Raw genomic sequence first — 17989 nt, forward strand, 5'->3', positions numbered from 1 at the left:
CATAACATTGAAGGTTGTGCAATGTAACAGGAATATTTAGACTCATGGATGCCACCCGTTAGATAAAATACGGAACTGAATAAACGTTTTGTTTTCGAGGTGATAGTTTCCGGATTAGTCAAAGGTATATGGTTTAGAGAGAAATAGTCGACGCGTTATAATTCCTGTAATAACTTGCGGCTGAACTTGAATGGGGTTCCTTCGTTATTTTACGGTTCATGTCTTCCATAGAGAATGTCTTGATCTACTTCAAATAAGGTCTGTGTTTCGTGGAGGAGCAGACTGACAGGGGACCATGCAGACAAGCTCTGCTTTCTGCACTACTACCTAAAACTTAACTGGGAATATTGAATATGTTATTTGAGACTAAATTGATTTTATTTATGTATTATATTAAGTTAAAATAAAAGTGTTCATTGTTCATTCAGTATTGTTGCAATTGTCATTATTACAAAAATGTGTGTATGATACATATATATATATTTTTTAATCGGCCGATTAATCGGTATCGGCTTTTTTTGTCCTCCAATAATCGGTATCGGTATCGGCGTTGAAAAATCATAATCGGTCGACCTCTACTCTATATGGCTCTATACAGCTCTATATGGCTCTTTATAGCTCTATGTGGCTCTATATGGCTCTTTACAGCTCTATGTGGCTCTATACAGCTCTATGTGGCTCTACACAGCTCTATTTTTATTTATTTTTATTTAACCTTTTATTTAACTAGGCAAGTCAGTTAATAACATTCTTATTTACAATGACGGCCTAGGAACAGTGGCTATAGTCAGTCACTTACTCTCTCATCATTTAGTTATGAACCCTCCGCACCTCAGAATGATTTCACCATTTGCCTTGAGCGAGCGGTAATGTAAAATAGGTTCAATGTAAGTTATACACCGTCATAGTCCTGGTCTAAAGGACCTAAAAGAGGACCTTCTGTCCTGAGACTGCACTCTTTTTTGCCCCTTAGTCTACCAAAGTGTGTGTATGTTTGTGTGCACTAGTCAGTCTCCCCTGTTGCTGACAGTTCCTGCCATGTAAAAGTACCCTGAGGGATGATTAGACCCTACCGTCCTCCCACCACTCCTCACCGTGATTAAAACCGGGGCTCATGCTTTTCAGAGTGGGAAAATATGAAATTGCATCCCCATATTGAACCTTGCACTAAACTGTATCTGATCCATGTATTCATTTGGAATCAAAGGGAATTGGTTTCACTTTTAACTCTCATTAGATTCAATGAAGAAGCTCGAGAAGATAATGACAGTGTCCTTCATCGTTGTGGCTTTCAAAGTTTATGGCGTGCTGGGGGAATTCATTTTTAGGTCTGAAAAGTGAGTACTAGCTATGCGTTTCAGTGTAAGTCATCAATTATGCCTTTCACAAAAAACAATCAGTAACTCAGTGATTCTCCAGTGTAGTGTGATCTCTCTGGTGTCGGGCCTCAACACTTGACACCACACACAGTGGGATTTGGGGAGGTGTATGCCCTTGTCGTTCTACTTAGGGACCGATACAGTACGATATGGTGCGAGCTCTGCTCTACTCTGTGCATATGCGTGTCTCCCTCCTCTCCCCGGACTGATATGATATGGTGCTGACTCTAGCTCTACTCTGTTGATCTGAATGTATCTCCCAGGCGTATTCAGGCTCAACAACAGCACCGGGATGTTCTCTACGGCCAAGCAGCTGGACTACGAGACCAATGCCAGCTACATCCTCAAAGTGGAGGCTGACTCCATCGGAGTGGTCGGTTCCAATCTCAGAGCGCCCTCCAAGAGTAAGCCAGCCTGCCATTTAAACTGTCACTTGGGAATTTGCAACCTGTTTCCTATATAGTGCACTACTTTTGCCCAGGGCTAAAAGTCTTCTTCTTTTTGTATGTTGTATTGTCACATACACCGGATAGGTGCAGTGAAATGTGTTGTTTTACACAGTCAGACATAGTAGTAAAAGCCTTTTGTGTGGTAATTGCCTCAGAGAGGTTTAAAAACTGAAGCAAATAGTCAGCCAAATAGCTTCTTACGGCCTTAATTGGAGTAATTCAAATGTTTGTTTCTACCGTCTTTCCCTCTCTTGTAACATAAATGTGTCTGGCATTTGGCTATAAATTATTTCCCATCTTTGCTTTTTCCAAAAGACTAAAAGCACGCCTCGTCCTTTCACGTTATTTAGTTTTCTAATTAGTCAACATCATGCTGAGTTGCTGCGGAGGATACATTTTAATTAAGCAGTTACTGGTTCATGTGGCAGATTAAACAAGTAATTCATTTCTTGCCAATCTTATCATGTCTCCTCAATAAAACATTCACTCAATCTCCTCAATAAAACAATCACTCAACTCAATTTGATTCCAATAGCGCTGTTATCCACTTACATCTAGAATAAAGGAAACACTTGTGGATATAGTCACTGCTGTATGTTATACACAGATAGATATTTTTGCATTGCGCTTTGTAATAGATATTGCCGGTTTTTCTTTACTCAAACTCAATTGACTGAGAATTGTTGCATTTCCCCCTCTTGTAATGGTTTAACTAATATACCCTGGCCCGTCACTATGTGTCATTCAAGCTGAAATGGGGCAGCAGCAAACATGATCGAGGACACCCAATGGCAATAGATTAATACCTCGTTCCACTGAAGCAGGCCTGGCAGCTGGAGTTGAGATGCGGTGGGAGTATCATCATGGGGGGGGGTATTGATGTTGTTTGATTCATTCCACTGGAGGAGGTGGAGTGTTAAATGGCTGCTTTCAAGCGGAGTGGGGATGGGTTCTCCCCATTGCGTTTGGCAATGAAGGTGGCCACCATCAACTGTATAATGAAGACACTTTGTTCAAGTGATTAGAGCCACATCACTGATTCAACAGGGGCATGTGTGTGTGTGTGTGGCTCGTGTGCCTGCGTGCGTACATTTGCGTGTGTCTGTGTGTGTTGCATTGCAGCAGCAGGTACTCCCTTGTTGTTGCCCGTTTACTGTTGTCACCCGCTGTAACATTGGACATGCTGGCTGGGATAAACGAGAAATGTGCCGACTCTACTGTCCCCTTGGTCGGTCCCAGAACGTTTTGTCAGATGATGTATGGCTTTTTATTTGGCAAGGTCCCTCGGCGCAGTTGTAACCCTTCAGGATGTGGCTTGGCTTTTTACTTTGAGAAATGACAAACCGCAATGCAGTGTTGTACTATATTAGTCAAACGTCTAAATCAGTGTGTTGGCAGTGAATTGTAGACTCCTATTTTGTATATGATGCACATTTAGGCTGTTTAGACATGCCCTCTTGTTTTTAACAATTCTATTTAATCCAAATGAGATTCACCTTTTCTCTGGGGGTTCATTTTGAATTCTTTGTTTTTTTCTCCTCTGTTTGCAGCTAACACAGCGAGGGTGTTCATTGATGTTTGGGATGAGAATGATCACCCTCCTGTCTTTACCAAACCCTTGTACCTGGGAGGAGTGGCAGAGGACGCCAAAACATTCACTTCTGTACTACAAGTTCAGGTACAACCAGCTCTTTTCAAACACAAAGGCTGAGTTTAGACAGGCAGCCCAATTCTGTTTTATTTTTCCAAAGCTTTTTCAGCACTGATCTGATTGGTCAAAAAGACCAATTAGTGAAAAAAAGAGTAGAATTGGGCTGCCTGTCTGAACGCAGCCTAAGTGTACCACTTCTAGATAGTGCAATTGGTGTCTTAAAAGAACAACCCATTATTTTCTAAAATGGAACTTTTCTAAAATGGAACTATCAAAACATCATCAAATATACGTGACGCATTTCACGATCACTCCTCCTCACAATGAAACCAGCCAAAGGAACAGAAAGGTAATACAACCCAAAATGTGTCTGGTTGAGTGATTATCTGTGTTTGCATTTGAAATGCAGAGTTTTGTAGTTGTAATCCTGGGAGAACTGTTATTTTCCCTGCCGGTATCTTTGGCCCGTGTTGACAATGCATTACCAGCTGGAGGCTCTAACATCTGAGAATTTCCGACACCCCTGGCAATACTTAGAATGCTAAGGCCGTAGAGGCTCTCACGTACAAATGTCCACACACCTTTCAATCGCATTCCGCACCATCCTGTGTGAAAGGGAATTATTCCCTGTGTGTGCATCAGGGCGTGCATTCACATGTTCAACGTGTTGTTTTTGTGTTTATTTTTCGCACCTTTTGTAGCTAAAGCCACTGTGACACCTGTTGGGTGGGTGTGTGTGTGTGTGTGCGTGCACGCGCAGTGATGAGGGCAGACTATACAGCGCCCACACAAGGGCACCTTTCATTATAATCCTAATCACTACCCGCTGGATGGGCATTTGCATCTCATGCTCTGTTGCAGAATGATGAGCCGTAGACGTCTGCCTGACTGTCTGCCTGCCAGTCTGTCTGTATCTGCCTCTACCATGTCTGTGTGCAACTGGTGTAGGCAGCAAGACTGTTAGTGCAGAGCACACAGTTGCAAACGGGTTTGCCAGGAGCCTCTAAAGAGAGATAATCCTTTCGACCAGGAGGTAATGGAATTACTGGGTCAAAGATTTACTGAGCTGAGACTCCCACTGGTTCCATCTCCTAGCGGTATCATTCAACTTCTCAGGTGTTTCACTCATCGTCCGGGTCAATATCTTCCTCCTTAGTATTCATACCTATTCCCTGTTGCTTAACTAATCGGAAATTCATAGCAGATCTGAATATAGATTTCTGTAAAAGCCGCTCAGTATCCCTAAGATTAGACTAATCTACTTTGAAATCCTTCTTTAAATAGTTTTTTAGGGAGAAAGAAAGAATCTGAAACCCTGTGGAGTGGTGTATAACCTGAAGAAGGGATAGGTGGACACACATGAAAATATACTACAGTTTACTATGGAATACTACAGTACTTACTACAGAATTATGTAGTAAACTGTAGAATGCTATACTACACACTGTAGTATCCCTCAATCATGTGTAGTACTTACTATAGAATGTTGTAGTGTACTGTACAATACTACAGTAAATACCACAGTACATGCTACAGTATTATCTACAAAAAAACCACTGTATTAAATACTACAGTAACGTCTGCCATAACACTACAGTCCGCAAAAACACTACACTTTTTTAACTATTGTAAATATTACAGTATTTAATTTGCATATACCATGCCCATTCCCCTCCCGCATGTCGCAATTTGTGCCACCCATAAGTGAGAAACCTACATGCCAAGTATAAACCATATTGTGTTCCCTAAAGTTTATGGAAAAGAACAGAAGCTCTGAAAGGTTCCCTGAAAGAAAAAAAGCCTCCACTTCTCTGTCAAAGATAATAAAACAAAAACACTATAGTAAATACTACAGTAAATACTACAGTAATGTTTGCAAAAACACTTCAGTAAATACTTCAGTATACTGTACTACAGTCCACAAAAACATCACAGGGAATATTATAGTATTTTTTCATGTGGGGAGAGAGCGAGAGACAGAAGTGAGAAGTGGCAATGTAGAACTAAATAATGACTCGTCGTCTGAGCGACACATGAAGGACACATTGATCTGATAATTAGTATAAGTCGTTTTGGAGGAATGCATTTGTGTCTCTGTATATATAGGAGAACAAAGAGGAATCTCTGCGAAGAACAAATCCAATGTCACGAGGGTTTCACAGCAAATCAGCCTCAAATCTGATCCACAGTTTCAAACAGGTTGGGGTTTCTTTCAGAACACAGTCAAAGGCTCTCCTTTCTCCGCTTGCGCTGTCTCCGTGCCTCCTTTTCACTCTGCATTCATAGACTGATGTGTTCTTTCCTGGTCTGGTATCACCAATAACTAACCCAGGTGGTGGAATCTGTTACCAAAAAACCTTTCGATAGTGTTAGCCTGTGGTGTACGATTGAGTTGAATGAATCTTGCAGAATATAGAAAATATCTCATTTGTATTAATGACTCCGGCGGGGCAGGGCACAGTGCTGTCACACTCAGTCCCAGTCGTAGAAAGGTATTATAAATCAATGTCACTGCAGAGCAATGTGGCAAATGGTGAAATCAGCTGGGCAGATTGACAGGAGTTTCTCTGTTAGAGAGTGGCTCGCAGCTCAAAGACTCCCCCTACAGCAAGAATTGACAACTACAACTGCCCCAAAAATCAATCAATTACGTCCCTTTCATTTTCGATGGATGAGTTGATATGCATCTTGATGTTGTGTTGTTGTTGATGACGCTGCTGTGTTTGAATCTCTTGAATCCTTTGACTCCGTGTGTCTGTGTTTGTCTCAGGCCCTGGACAAGGACACAGGGAATTACAGCTCCATGCAATACAGGATTATTATCCCCCCCACCACCGACGGCAAGGACGGCTTTGTCATCGAGCCCTACACCGGCGTCATCAAGACTGCCATTATGTACAGGAACATGCGACGGTCCTACTTCAAGTTTGAGGTGGTCGCCACTGACAATTACGGCGAGGGGGGGCTGAGCAGCAAGGCAGAGGTGGTGGTGAGTTTGTCCCGCTCCCAGAGAATTGAATGGGAATGTCTGTTCTAGCCGTTCTATTTCTGTCGCTGTGCCCTGAAAAGCCATTGTTCTCCATCTGGTGCCCACAGAGTCTTTGTTCAATGCTAAATTCTATCAGTGCCAGCTAATCTTTCATGGCCTTCTTGCCAACCTTAATCAATTCCAGCTTATGGCTCTTTTAAAAATACCCGAGGGACCAACATTAAGTGTGTCGATATCCACAATATCAATATCTCCACTCCCCAGGTGTATATTGGCACATTAACACCCCAGCCCTCCCAAAGTACACACTCAAAAGCTTCCCATAGGAATTGCATTTGTAAAAAAGCATGGTGTTGATACTCCAGCTAATCAATGGTCCATGTCCCGTGCCAGCCTTGTGGTAGATAGGCTAGCTATCCCTGAGAGAGTAGATGAATGTGTGTTCCTTCTGTGCTGGCCTCTTCCCAGTTTGTTGCAAATTGAACTGTCCCAGGGTAGATGGGGACCATTGATTATACATTGCGGCCTTGTGCAGCCTATTTTACTCCCTTTGCTCTTAATGAAATAAGAGGCTGGCTGGGCCAGAGCCTTGCCTGAACGAGAGGAACCCCGCTGTGGCTAAGTTAATCTAATTCCAATGGGAAGCTTCATTTCATGGGTACTGCACAAACTACAGGGAGATTTTCCGTGTGGTTTAGCCTGCTGTCCAACATTAAAGCTTATTTGTAGAAGTTAGGGAGGGGAGGGAAATAGATGCTCGTTTTGTGTCTGTACCATTGATCCTTTGATTGACCTCTGTTTCCCAGGTATCTGTAGTGAATCTGCTGGATATGCAGGTGGTGGTCTCCAACGTTGCTCCTACAGTGGTGGAACAGAAAAAGGACAAGCTCCTCGGGTAACGTAGAAGATATCTAATAATCCATATTTTAACAGTCAAGTCGCAACTGTGCTTATAGCCGTCTCCTATACTTGATATGCAAACACTTACCTTTGGCCCTTTCCCAGGCATGCAGGTGTTTGGGGGAGGGCTGTATGAATCAGTGTGCAATGTTGGTTCTATCGCTGCCTTCTATCGAGATGAAACGGTGTCCCGCTGTTTGACGGCTGCTCAAATTAAAGTTGTAGGCGACGCGAGCCTTCCCTCAGTTTCCGTGAGAGCCTTCCCTCAGTTTCCGTGAGAGCCTTCCCTCAGTTTCCGTGAGAGCCTTCCCTCAGTTTCCGTGAGAGCCTTCCCTCAGTTTCCGTGAGAGCCTTCCCTCAGTTTCCGTGAGAGCCTTCCCTCAGTTTCCGTGAGAGCCTTCCCTCAGTTTCCGTGAGAGCCTTCCCTCAGTTTCCGTGAGAGCCGCTCACCACCTGTCTCCACAGCTCTGTCAGAGCTCTGTCATACACTTCATGCAGCCACTCAATGATGGTTCCATCCTTGTCTTGAGCTTACTGCTTAGCTATTAGCATTGTGATCAGAAAGGCGTCCGACTTCTCTCTGAAGCGAAATTGCAAATGAGGGAGAGAGGGAAAGTGTCAGTGGCTCCCTGGCTGTCTCCTGTTCCTCTGAGGTGGGGGGTGGGGGAAGAGCGTGTGTGGGTGCACCTGCGTTCCAGTATACTGACTGCTTGTGAGCTTGTGTGTTTTGGCTGTATTGCTTCTGTACACCTATCCCATCACAGAACCTATCCTCTTACTGACAAACAGTCATACAGTACCAGTCCTCCATGATGGACTTTCTCTGACTGGGTCTCATCCCCAGGTCTCCACTTTAGCTCCAAGGGCTGTGGCCCCAGCTGTGGAGGCACCTAGTTTATTAGTGCTCCCCCCCCAAGCAGAAATACATCCATCTGGTTACTATTCTGTCCTGCCATCCTCTTTTTTGAGTTTCCCTGGGGAGCGGGAACATCCAGGACACAGCAGGTAATTGTTTCAACGCCTATTTTGCCGTTGCCGTCCCCCTCAGATCAGCGCTACTGGCTGCAGACGCCCACTGCCAAACAAGGGTTGTGTCTGAACTGGCCACTATTTCCTATATAGTGAACTACCTTTGACCAGAGCCCTATGCTGGTATAGTGGGTAGTGCACTTTATAGTGAACAGCGTGCCATTTGAAATGGCTTTACATTGCGATCCAAAACCATTTTGAGCGAGAGGTGATTTTGACAGGGTCATGGAAACGTGTGGGAATTGACTCTTTATAGTTGCTGACGGTCTCAAGGAGGATATAGGGTGTCATGTTTTTCATTGTAAATGCAATGCACGACCTCATTCTAATCACTGTCCTAATTAATGTACTGATCACGGACGTATCGCCTGACTGAGAAATTCTTTCAGTGAGCCTGAATCCATTCAGTCAAGGCCTCTTCTTTTTAAACAGTTGAGGCTCAGTGTCAAGTGGTGAAATAGAGTACAGCTACAGGTCGGTGTAGCGACTATGAATTGCAGTACGTTATTACCATTTGGATTTAACATGTCATTCACCGTTTTCCCAGAGATCCTGCTGTCGCCTTGTTCTTATACAAAGCACCTGATTATTCCTTCCTCTCCCTCTGCAGGATCTTGGAGCGCTATGTGCAGGACCAGATTCCCGGGGCCAAAGTGGTGGTGGAGTCCATCGGGCCGCAGCGGTTCGGCGATGGCTTCGAGCAGGAGGACTACTCCAAGTCGGACCTGATGGTTTACGCCATCGACCCTCTGACCAACCGGGCCATCGCACGCCAGGAGCTATTCAAGTGAGTAGTAGCCTGTCACTACAGTGGCCCTGAGGGACAAAGTAGGTCACAATACAAGGGATTGCCCCTTAGGGCCACCCCTTGTAGTATCTAGATACACCATTCCCCCGTGGAGCAGGTGTTTACCCAGTGGCAGACAGAGGCGTGTGTGTGGCAGGGGGGGATGTCACCACTCACCAGGGTTATTTTGTTTCCCGTCACCCTGCAGTCAGGCCCTCATTAGAGAGCAAACCTCCTCATGCCCTCGTACGACAGCAGCTCTAGTTCTGCCATTCAACTGGCTGACAATCCGCTACTGCTCCCTACCAACTCTACACAGCAGGCACAGTGTTCATCTAACCACCCTCTGCCTCTTGCAGCTCCACAGCATGTCAAATAGACCTAGTGAACAACGGCAACAGGATTGTGTCGCAGTGTGCCCGCACACCTGTCATTTCTGATTCCAGGCATTATAGGGAGTAAGGTGTTGCACTCTCTGTGGTGTTCCGTTGTTATATGTATTTCATTCTGAGCCGTGTTCTATCAATGCGGTCATTTCAATGACCCCGATAATAAATATAACATTCAGAGATGCACAACTGTATACTGCTGTTCTCATACATATTGTTATGACTCGAGCCATTCGTTTTTATATTTGACGTTGTAGTCATTTAGCAGACGCGCTTATCCAGAGTGACTTACATTAAAGTAGCGATCAGAAAAGTCAGAACTGGTAAGGGGGAAAAAGTAAAGTGCAAGTGTTAGTTCACAGAAAGGGGGAGGTGAGAAGGGGGTGAGTGGGGGGGGGGGGGGAAGTGCCGTGGGATTATTTAAGATACTCTTTGAGGAGGTAGGGTTTCAGATGTTTTCAGAAGATGGGCAGGGACTCTGCTGTTCTAGCTTTAGGGAGAAGCTGGTTCCACCATTGGGTGCCAGGACAGAGAAGAGCTTGGACTGGGCTGACCGGGAGTTGCCCTCCTGTAGGGGTGGGAGAGCCAAGAGACCAGAGGTGGCAGACCAGAGTGCTCGGGTTGGGGTGTAGGGTTTGAGCATAGCCTGAAGGTAGGGAGGGCCAGCTCCTCTTGCTGTTCTGTAGGCAAGCACCATGGTTTTGTAGTGGATGCGAGCTTCGACTGGAAGCTAGTGACGTGTGCGGAGGAGTGGGGTGACATGGGAGAACTTGGGAAGTTTGAACACCAGACGGGCTGGATAAGTTGCAGGGGTTTGATGGCACAAGCAGGGAGCCCAGCCAACAGTGAGTTGCAGTAGTCCAGACGGGAGATGACAAGTGCCTGGATTTCTACCTATGCCGCTTCCTGTGTGAGGTAGGGTCGTACTCTACGGATGATGTAGAGCATGAACCTGCAGGAGCGTGTCACTGCTTTGATATTTGCAGAGAATGACAGGGTGTTGTCCAGGGTCACGTCAAGGTTCTTTTTATCTAGGAGGGGGACACCGTGGAGTTGTCAACCGTGATGGAGAGATCTTTGAATGGGCAGGCCTTCCCTGGGAGGAAGAGCAGTGCTGTCTTGTCGAGGTTAAATTTGAGGTGGTGGGCCAACATTCAAGCTGAGATATCTGCCAGGCACGCAAAGATGCGTGTCGCCACCTGGATGTCAAAAGGGGGAAAGGAGAAAAGTAGTTGAGTGTCATGCGCATAGCAATGATAGGAGAGATCATGCGAGAATGTGACCGAGCCAAGTGACTTGGTGTATAGAGAGAAGGGGAGAGGGCCTAGAACCGAGCCCTGGGGGACACCGGTAATGAGAGTACGTGGTGCAGACACAGATCCTCTCCACGACACCTGGTAGGAGCGGCCTGCCAGGTAGGATGCATCCCAAGAGTGTGCAGAGCCTGAGACACCCAGCCCTGAGAGGGTGGAGAGGAGGATCTGATGGTTCACGTTGTCGAAGGCAGCGGATAGATCTAGGAGGATGAGAACAGAGGAGAGAGAGTCAGCTTTGGCAGTGCGGAGAGCCTCCGTGACAGAGAAGAGCAGTCTCGTTTGAATGACCCACCTTGAAGCCTGACTGGTTAGGGTTTGTTCTGAGAGAGATGGTGAGAAAGTTGGTCAGAGACAGCACACTCAAGTGTTTTGGAAAGAAAAGAAAGAAGGGATACTGGTCTGTAGTCTTTGATGTTAGAGGAGTCAAGTGTTAGTTTCTTGAGGGGGGAGACACTCGGGCCATTTTGAAGTTAGTGGGGACGCAGCAACTGGTCAGGAATGAGTTGAGGAAGAAAGGAATGGGAGGTCTCCAGAGATGGTCTGGAGGAGGGGATGGGATCCAGCGGGAATGTTGTCGGGTGGCCGGACCTCACTAGTCACAGGATTTCATCTGGAGAGAGAGGGGAGAAAGAGGTCAAGGAGTAGGGTAGCTCTGTGTGAGTGGGACCAGTGGACTCAATAGGCTGAGTGAATGAGGAGCGGATGTCGTTAACCTTCTTTTCAAAGTGGCTGACAAAGTCATCCGCAGAGAGGGAGGAGGGATTAAGGAGGGAGGAGAAGGTGGAAAAGAGTTTCCTGGGGTTATTTTAGAGTGATCGAAAGTGGCTTTTGCAGCGCATACAGAGAAAGAGAAGGTAGAGAGGAGGGAGTGGAAAGAGAGGAGGGACTGCCCGCAGCCCTGTTCTGTAAGCTCGCAATGAGTTATTCAGCCACAGAGCAGGAGGGAAGGGCCGAGACTGGCCAGGAGGAAAGGGGACAGTGTGAGTCATAGTATGCAGAAAGGGAGGAGAGTAGGGTTGAAGAAGCAGAATCAGGAGACAGGAGGGAGAAGGATTTAGCAGAAGGGAGAGATGATAAGAGAGTAGTGGGGGAGAGAGAGAACGAAGATTGCGACAGCGCATGACAATCTGGGTAGGGTCTGAGCGGCTAGGGTTGGAGGAAAGGGATACAGAAAAGGAACAAATAAGACCTGGAGGGGGATGCAGTGAGAATAGTAGGCAAACAGCCTCTAGTAAAGATGAGGTCAAGCTTATTGTTAGTCTTGGAGTGGGAGGGGACTGGGGAAGGGTGAGGTCAAAAGAGGCAAGGAGATAGACTGCCGAGTGGCGCAGTAGTCTAAGGCACTGCACTACAGCCTGGTGGTCGGTCCCAGGCTGTGTCATTACTGGCCATGACCGGGAGTCCCATAGGGTGGCGCACAACTGGCCCAGCATCGTTCGGGTTAGGGGAGGGTTTGGCCGGGGGGGGCTTTACTTGGCTCATCACACTCTAGTGACTCCTTCTGGCGTGCTGGGCGCATGCAGGCTGACTTCGGTCGTCAGTTGAACAGTGTTTCCTCCGACACATTGGTGCGGCTGGCTTCTGGGTTAAGCGAGCGGGTGTTAAGAAGCGCGGTTTGGCGGATCATGTTTCGGAGGATGCATGACTCGACCTTAGCCTCTCCCGAGCCCATTGGAGAGTTCCAGCGATGAGACCAGATCGTAATCACGAAATTGGGGATAAAAATTACAACAACGAAAATAAGAGGCAAGGAGGGGAAAGAGAGAGTTGGAAAGCAAGGAATCGAAGGCAGAAGTCAGGAGGTTGAAGTCACCAAGTACAAAGAGCGGTGAGCCATCGTCAGGAAATTAGCTCAATGTGTCAAGCTCATTGAGGAACTCTCTAAGGGCACCTGGTGGGTGATAGATGACAACAATATTAAGCTGGAGTGGACAAGTGACAGTGACAGCATGGAATTCAAATAAGGAGACGGACAGGTGAGAGAGGGAGAAAATAGAAAAATCTCCACTTAGGAGAAATGCCCTGTTCAACTAACGCAACGACCAGATGCTCTCGGACTATGAGAGAAAACGTAGTCGGATGAAAAAAGAGCAGCTGAAGTAGCAGTGTTCTTTGGGGTTATTCATGTCTCTGTCAGGGCCAAAAAGTCGAGGGACAGAAGGGCAGCATAGGCTGAGATGAACTCCGTGTTCTTCACCGCAGATCGGCAGTTCCAAACGCTGCCAGAGAGCAGGAATTCCACATGGGTTGTGTGCTCAGGGTCCACTAAATTAAAAGGGTTGCAGCCAAGGGGTGGGGATTGTCTGTAAAGCCTACAGTGACAGGAGCGAACTGGGATATAAAACACACAGAGTTGCCAAAGCTACAAAAGAGCAAAATGAGATCTGAAAATAAATATACTGAACAAAAATATAAATGCAACATGCAATAATTTCAACCATTTTACTGAGTTACAATTCATATAAGGAAATCAGTCAATTGAAATCAATTCATTAGGCTCTAATCTATGGATTTCACATGAAATGCAGGGAGGCAGCCATGGGTGGGCCTTGGGAGCCAGACCCACCCGCTGGGTCTGGTTACACGTGGTTGTGAGTCCGGTACTACCAAATTATCGAAAACGATGTTTGAAATGTTAGAGAAATGAACATTCAGTTCTCTGGCAACAGCTCTGGGGGAAATTCCTGCAGTCAGCATGCCAATTGCACGCTCCCTCAAAACTTGAGACATCTGTGTTATTGTATTTTGTGACAAAACTGCACATTTTAGAGTGGCATTTTTTTGTCCCCAGCACCTGTGTAATGATCATGCTGTTTAATCAGCTTCTTGTTATGTCACACCTGTCAGGTGGATAGATTATCTTGGCAAAGGAGAAATGCTAACTAACAGGGACGTAAACAAATTTGTGCACAACATTTGAGAGAAATAAGATTTTTGTGCAGATGGAACATTTCTGGGATCTTTTATTTAATCTCATGAAACATGGGACCAACACTTTACATGTTGCGGTTATATAGGTAAGATACTCACGTGAGAGAGTGATGTGAAGCAATCCTGTCTTTCCTTCCTCGAAAAACTTGTCAGAAGCGTCTTTGTTTCGGCAACGGGCTTAATTTTGCAATGAGACCTTTCCTGACGAAGGCCTGGTCAGCTCAGTTGAGGTGATCAGGAAAAACCCCTGGCCGTCTTTGACTGACGATGAGGTTGATGGGTAGTGATAGAGATGATGATGACCATGTGTGTGTGTAACTGTACTGTATATATTGTCTGTTTACGTCCAAGGTTTCTGGATGGGAAGCTGCTGGACATCAACAAGGAGTTCCAACCGTACCTGGGCCGAGGCGGGAGGATCCTAGAGATCCGCACACCGGATGTGGTGACCAGTGTGAAGAAGGCCGTGCAGACCGTGGGCTACACAGAGGGGGCGCTGCTCGCCCTCGCCGTCATCATCATCCTCTGCTGCATCCCTGCCATCCTCATCGTCATCATCACCTACAGGCAGTGAGTAAAAAAGAACAGTTCAAAGTTCAGTTGCTTTATTGGAAGTACATTGTGCCAAATGGGAATTGGTCGTGAGAAAGGTGAGTATGACTAGGGCACAGGGCAGGACATAGGGCATCAGGCACAAGTACTGGTGCAGATAGAGACAGTAGTGTAGACAAAGGGTGTTTAGACAGCAAGCTACCTGCTCTCCAGCCCCCGGAGGCTCTCCCTAATACCCATCCTTTTAGGAGGAAGCTAACGCCTTTGAGAGCCGGCATAATTGTTTATTTACACAGCGTAAAAGCACATGAATTAATGCCAGAGCAAACAAACACCACAGACTGATTGTTGCTGTTTGGGGAGCTTTTTTGTCCCCCCGCTCTGAGCCGGCGAACTAAGCTGGGAAGGCTAGACTGAAGGCTGTCACAAATTCAAGGATGGATGTTAAACAGATGAGAAGAGAATCGTCAGTGTCATCTTCTTCAGTGTCTCAGGTTCAGGAAATTGGCTTAACCTACAGTGAATTCTTTCACTCTCTTTATTTTTGTATCAAGGCGACGATTATAAGAAGCATCTTGTCTGTAATTTGCCCTTCGCTGTTACTAACACCCTTCTCTCTCTTCCTCGCTCTCATTTCCGTTCATTATCAACAGATTCAAAGAGTGAGTATTATTGTTGTTATTACTTATTTCTATTGCCTTTATTTTGGACGCATGCATTCACATGCCACTGTTTTCAAAGTAAACGTTTGAGATCAGGGAAGTCAATGAAATCTTAAACAAATAAATTGTGCATAACCTGTTTTTATACAGTCCCTTATATTGCAGTCGGAGGCCTATAAATAAGAAATGTGCCGGCAAAATTTGGTTTATTTGAGTATATTATGGTGACACTGCGTACCAAGTGATGTGCATGTATAATGTAGCAGTGTCCTGTTCGAATAGGCTGATGCCGTAACTTAACGTATCTTGGTTGACTTTCTCTCCATGGTACTACTAAAGGAGACAAGCGGAGTGTGCTAAAACTGCCCGGATCCAAATGGCCCTCCCTACAGGCAAATCAGTGGGCGCCGCCACCAACAACCTTTACGAAGAGCTTGGGGACAGTGCCATGTAAGTGTTATGATATATCCCAACAAATTCCATCATGTGTGTCCTCAGGGCCGGCCCGCCCATCAGGCAGGATTATGTGGTTAACCTATGGCGGAAGATTGACAAGTGAGGCATTTTCCAAGCTAAACTGACCAAGACGCACCCCCAACAACATACACTGAAGAAAAATATAAATGTAACATACAACAATTTCAAAGATTTTCCTGAGTTACAGTTCATAGAAGGAAATCTGTCATTTTCAATTAATTCAATAGGCCCTAATCTATGGATTTCACATGACAGGGAATACAGATATGCATCTGTTGGTCACAAAGACCTTAAAAAAGGTAGGGGTGTGGATCAGAAAACCAGTCAGTATCTAGTGTGGCCACCATTTGCCTCATTCAGCATACATCTCCTTCACATAGAGTTGATCAGGCTGTTGATTGTGTCCTGTGGAATGTTGCCTCGCTCCTCTTCAATGGCTGTGCAAAGTTGCTAGATATTGTCGTGAACTGGAACACGCTGTCGTACACGTTGATCCAGAGCATCCCAAACATGCTCAATGGGTGACATGTCTGATGAGTATACAGGCCTTGGAAGAACTGGGATGTTTTAAGCTTCCAGGAATTGTGTACAGATCCTTGTGACATGGGGCCGTGCATTATCATGCTGAAACTTGATGATGGCGGCGGATGAATGGCACGACAATGGGCCTCAGGATCTTGTCACTGTATCACTAAAATGCAATTAAATCAATAAAATACAATTATGTCCGTAGCTTATACCTAACCCCACTGCCACCATGGGGCACACTGTTCATAAGGTTGACATCAGCAAACCGCTCTCCCACATGACCCCATACACACTCTCTGCCATCTGCCCGGTACAGTTGAAACCGGGGTCCGTGAAGAGGATACTTCTCCAGCATACCAGTTGCCATCGAAGGTGAGCATTTGTCCACTGATGTCGGTGGCGACGCCGAAATGCAGTCAGGTCAAGACCCTGGTGAGGATGACGAGCATGCAGATTAGCTTCCCTGAGATGCTTTCTGACAGTTTGTGCAGAAATTCTTCGATGGTGCAAACCCACAGTTTCATCAGCTGTATGTGTGGCTGGTTTCATCACTGCTGCGCTCCATCAACATTCCGTCAAAAAATCATCTAACATAAATCATGTAGCAGATATACAATATGGAAGAAATGGTATGTAGCCTTTGCTGTAGCCTACAGGCTGAAGATAAAATGTGTGCAATGCAACGAGATGGACAATTCTTACATCATGCACGTTTCTCCGATTAAGTAGCCCAACCTAAATGGGTCCCAATCAAATAAAAAAAATGTGCTGACATTTGAACAAACACCATACAAACAATTGACAATCAGGCTACTCACATCTGATGTCAAGGAATTTCACCCCATGGGCTAAATTGTCATGATCAGTGGTCTTCAGTTTGTATCAACATTTATTTTGGGCTACACCCCCCCCCCCCCAAATTTCGTGATATCCAATTGGTAGTTACAGTCTTGTCCCATCGCTGCAACTCCCGTACAGACTCGGGAGAGGCTAAGATCGAGAGCCATGCTTCCTCCGAAACACGGCCCTGCTAAGCCACACTGCTTCTTGACACACTGCTCACTTAACCCGGAAGCCAGCCGCACCAATGTGTTGGAGGAAACACCATACAACTGGCAACCGTGTCAGCGTGCATGTGCCCGGCCCGCCACAGGAGTCGCTAGAGCGCGATGGGACAGGAACATCCCGGCCAAACCCGGATGACTCTGGGCCAATTGTGCGCCACTGGCTGCGACACAGCCCGGGATCGAACCCGGATCTGTAGTGATGCCTCTAACACTGTGATGCAGTGCCTTAGACTGCTGCACCACTCTTTTGGATGTCTTTTTTTGGGGGGGGGGGGGCTTGAACCAATCATAGACGTCTATGTTTGGTTCAGATTTGGTCCGGTCTGGACCGGTCTTGATTTGGTTCAAAAATAGACCTTTGTAAATGACAACTTTCTTTCAGAACTGAAAATTAACTGGATTTCAATGTCCACAAAATACCTTTTTTTTACGTCTGGAAAATATGTATTTTCACCTTCATTCAGATCCTAAAATGTACATAACTTCAACGTCTGGTAAAATATTTATTCTAGATATCTTTAAATGTCATTTTGCTTACTGGGACTATTCTAGATTTGCGAGTATATGATGGTGGCATTTTTTTGTGCCTCGCCTAGGGCGGCAGAACGGCCTAGGCTGGGCCTGTAGTGTTCTTGCAAATTCTCTTTTTGATTTAGAATCGGACCAATTTCCCTGGCCATGATTGGGTTCCCTGGTCAAACAGGCGCTACTGTAGACATTGTTTTAAGTTTATCTGGGAGGTTAAAGACATGCTGCGTTTCAGTGTAATTCGGGGCAAAGCTGTTATCACTGTTCCATGGCTCAGCAGTTTCCTGCCTTCCATTTGGCTCGCTGCCATTAACATGATATCATTTTATATGCAACGAGAATATAATCTGAAATC

General features: G+C 45.8%; 1 protein-coding gene across 1 annotated transcript in view; it reads left to right on the forward strand.

The window, feature by feature from the left end:
* LOC129829113 (protocadherin-15-like) overlaps positions 1–17989 on the forward strand; it is a 227364-nt gene that overhangs the window by 190813 nt on the left and 18562 nt on the right. The window contains exons 27-34 of the mRNA XM_055890656.1: positions 1643–1783; positions 3379–3506; positions 6250–6468; positions 7275–7363; positions 9008–9184; positions 14172–14390; positions 15026–15034; positions 15374–15484. Of these exons, the coding sequence (XP_055746631.1) occupies positions 1643–1783; positions 3379–3506; positions 6250–6468; positions 7275–7363; positions 9008–9184; positions 14172–14390; positions 15026–15034; positions 15374–15484 (1093 nt within the window). The remainder of the gene's footprint in view (positions 1–1642; positions 1784–3378; positions 3507–6249; positions 6469–7274; positions 7364–9007; positions 9185–14171; positions 14391–15025; positions 15035–15373; positions 15485–17989) is intronic.

This window comes from Salvelinus fontinalis, chromosome 30, assembly GCF_029448725.1.
Source record: "Salvelinus fontinalis isolate EN_2023a chromosome 30, ASM2944872v1, whole genome shotgun sequence".
Taxonomy (NCBI): Eukaryota; Metazoa; Chordata; class Actinopteri; order Salmoniformes; family Salmonidae; genus Salvelinus; species Salvelinus fontinalis.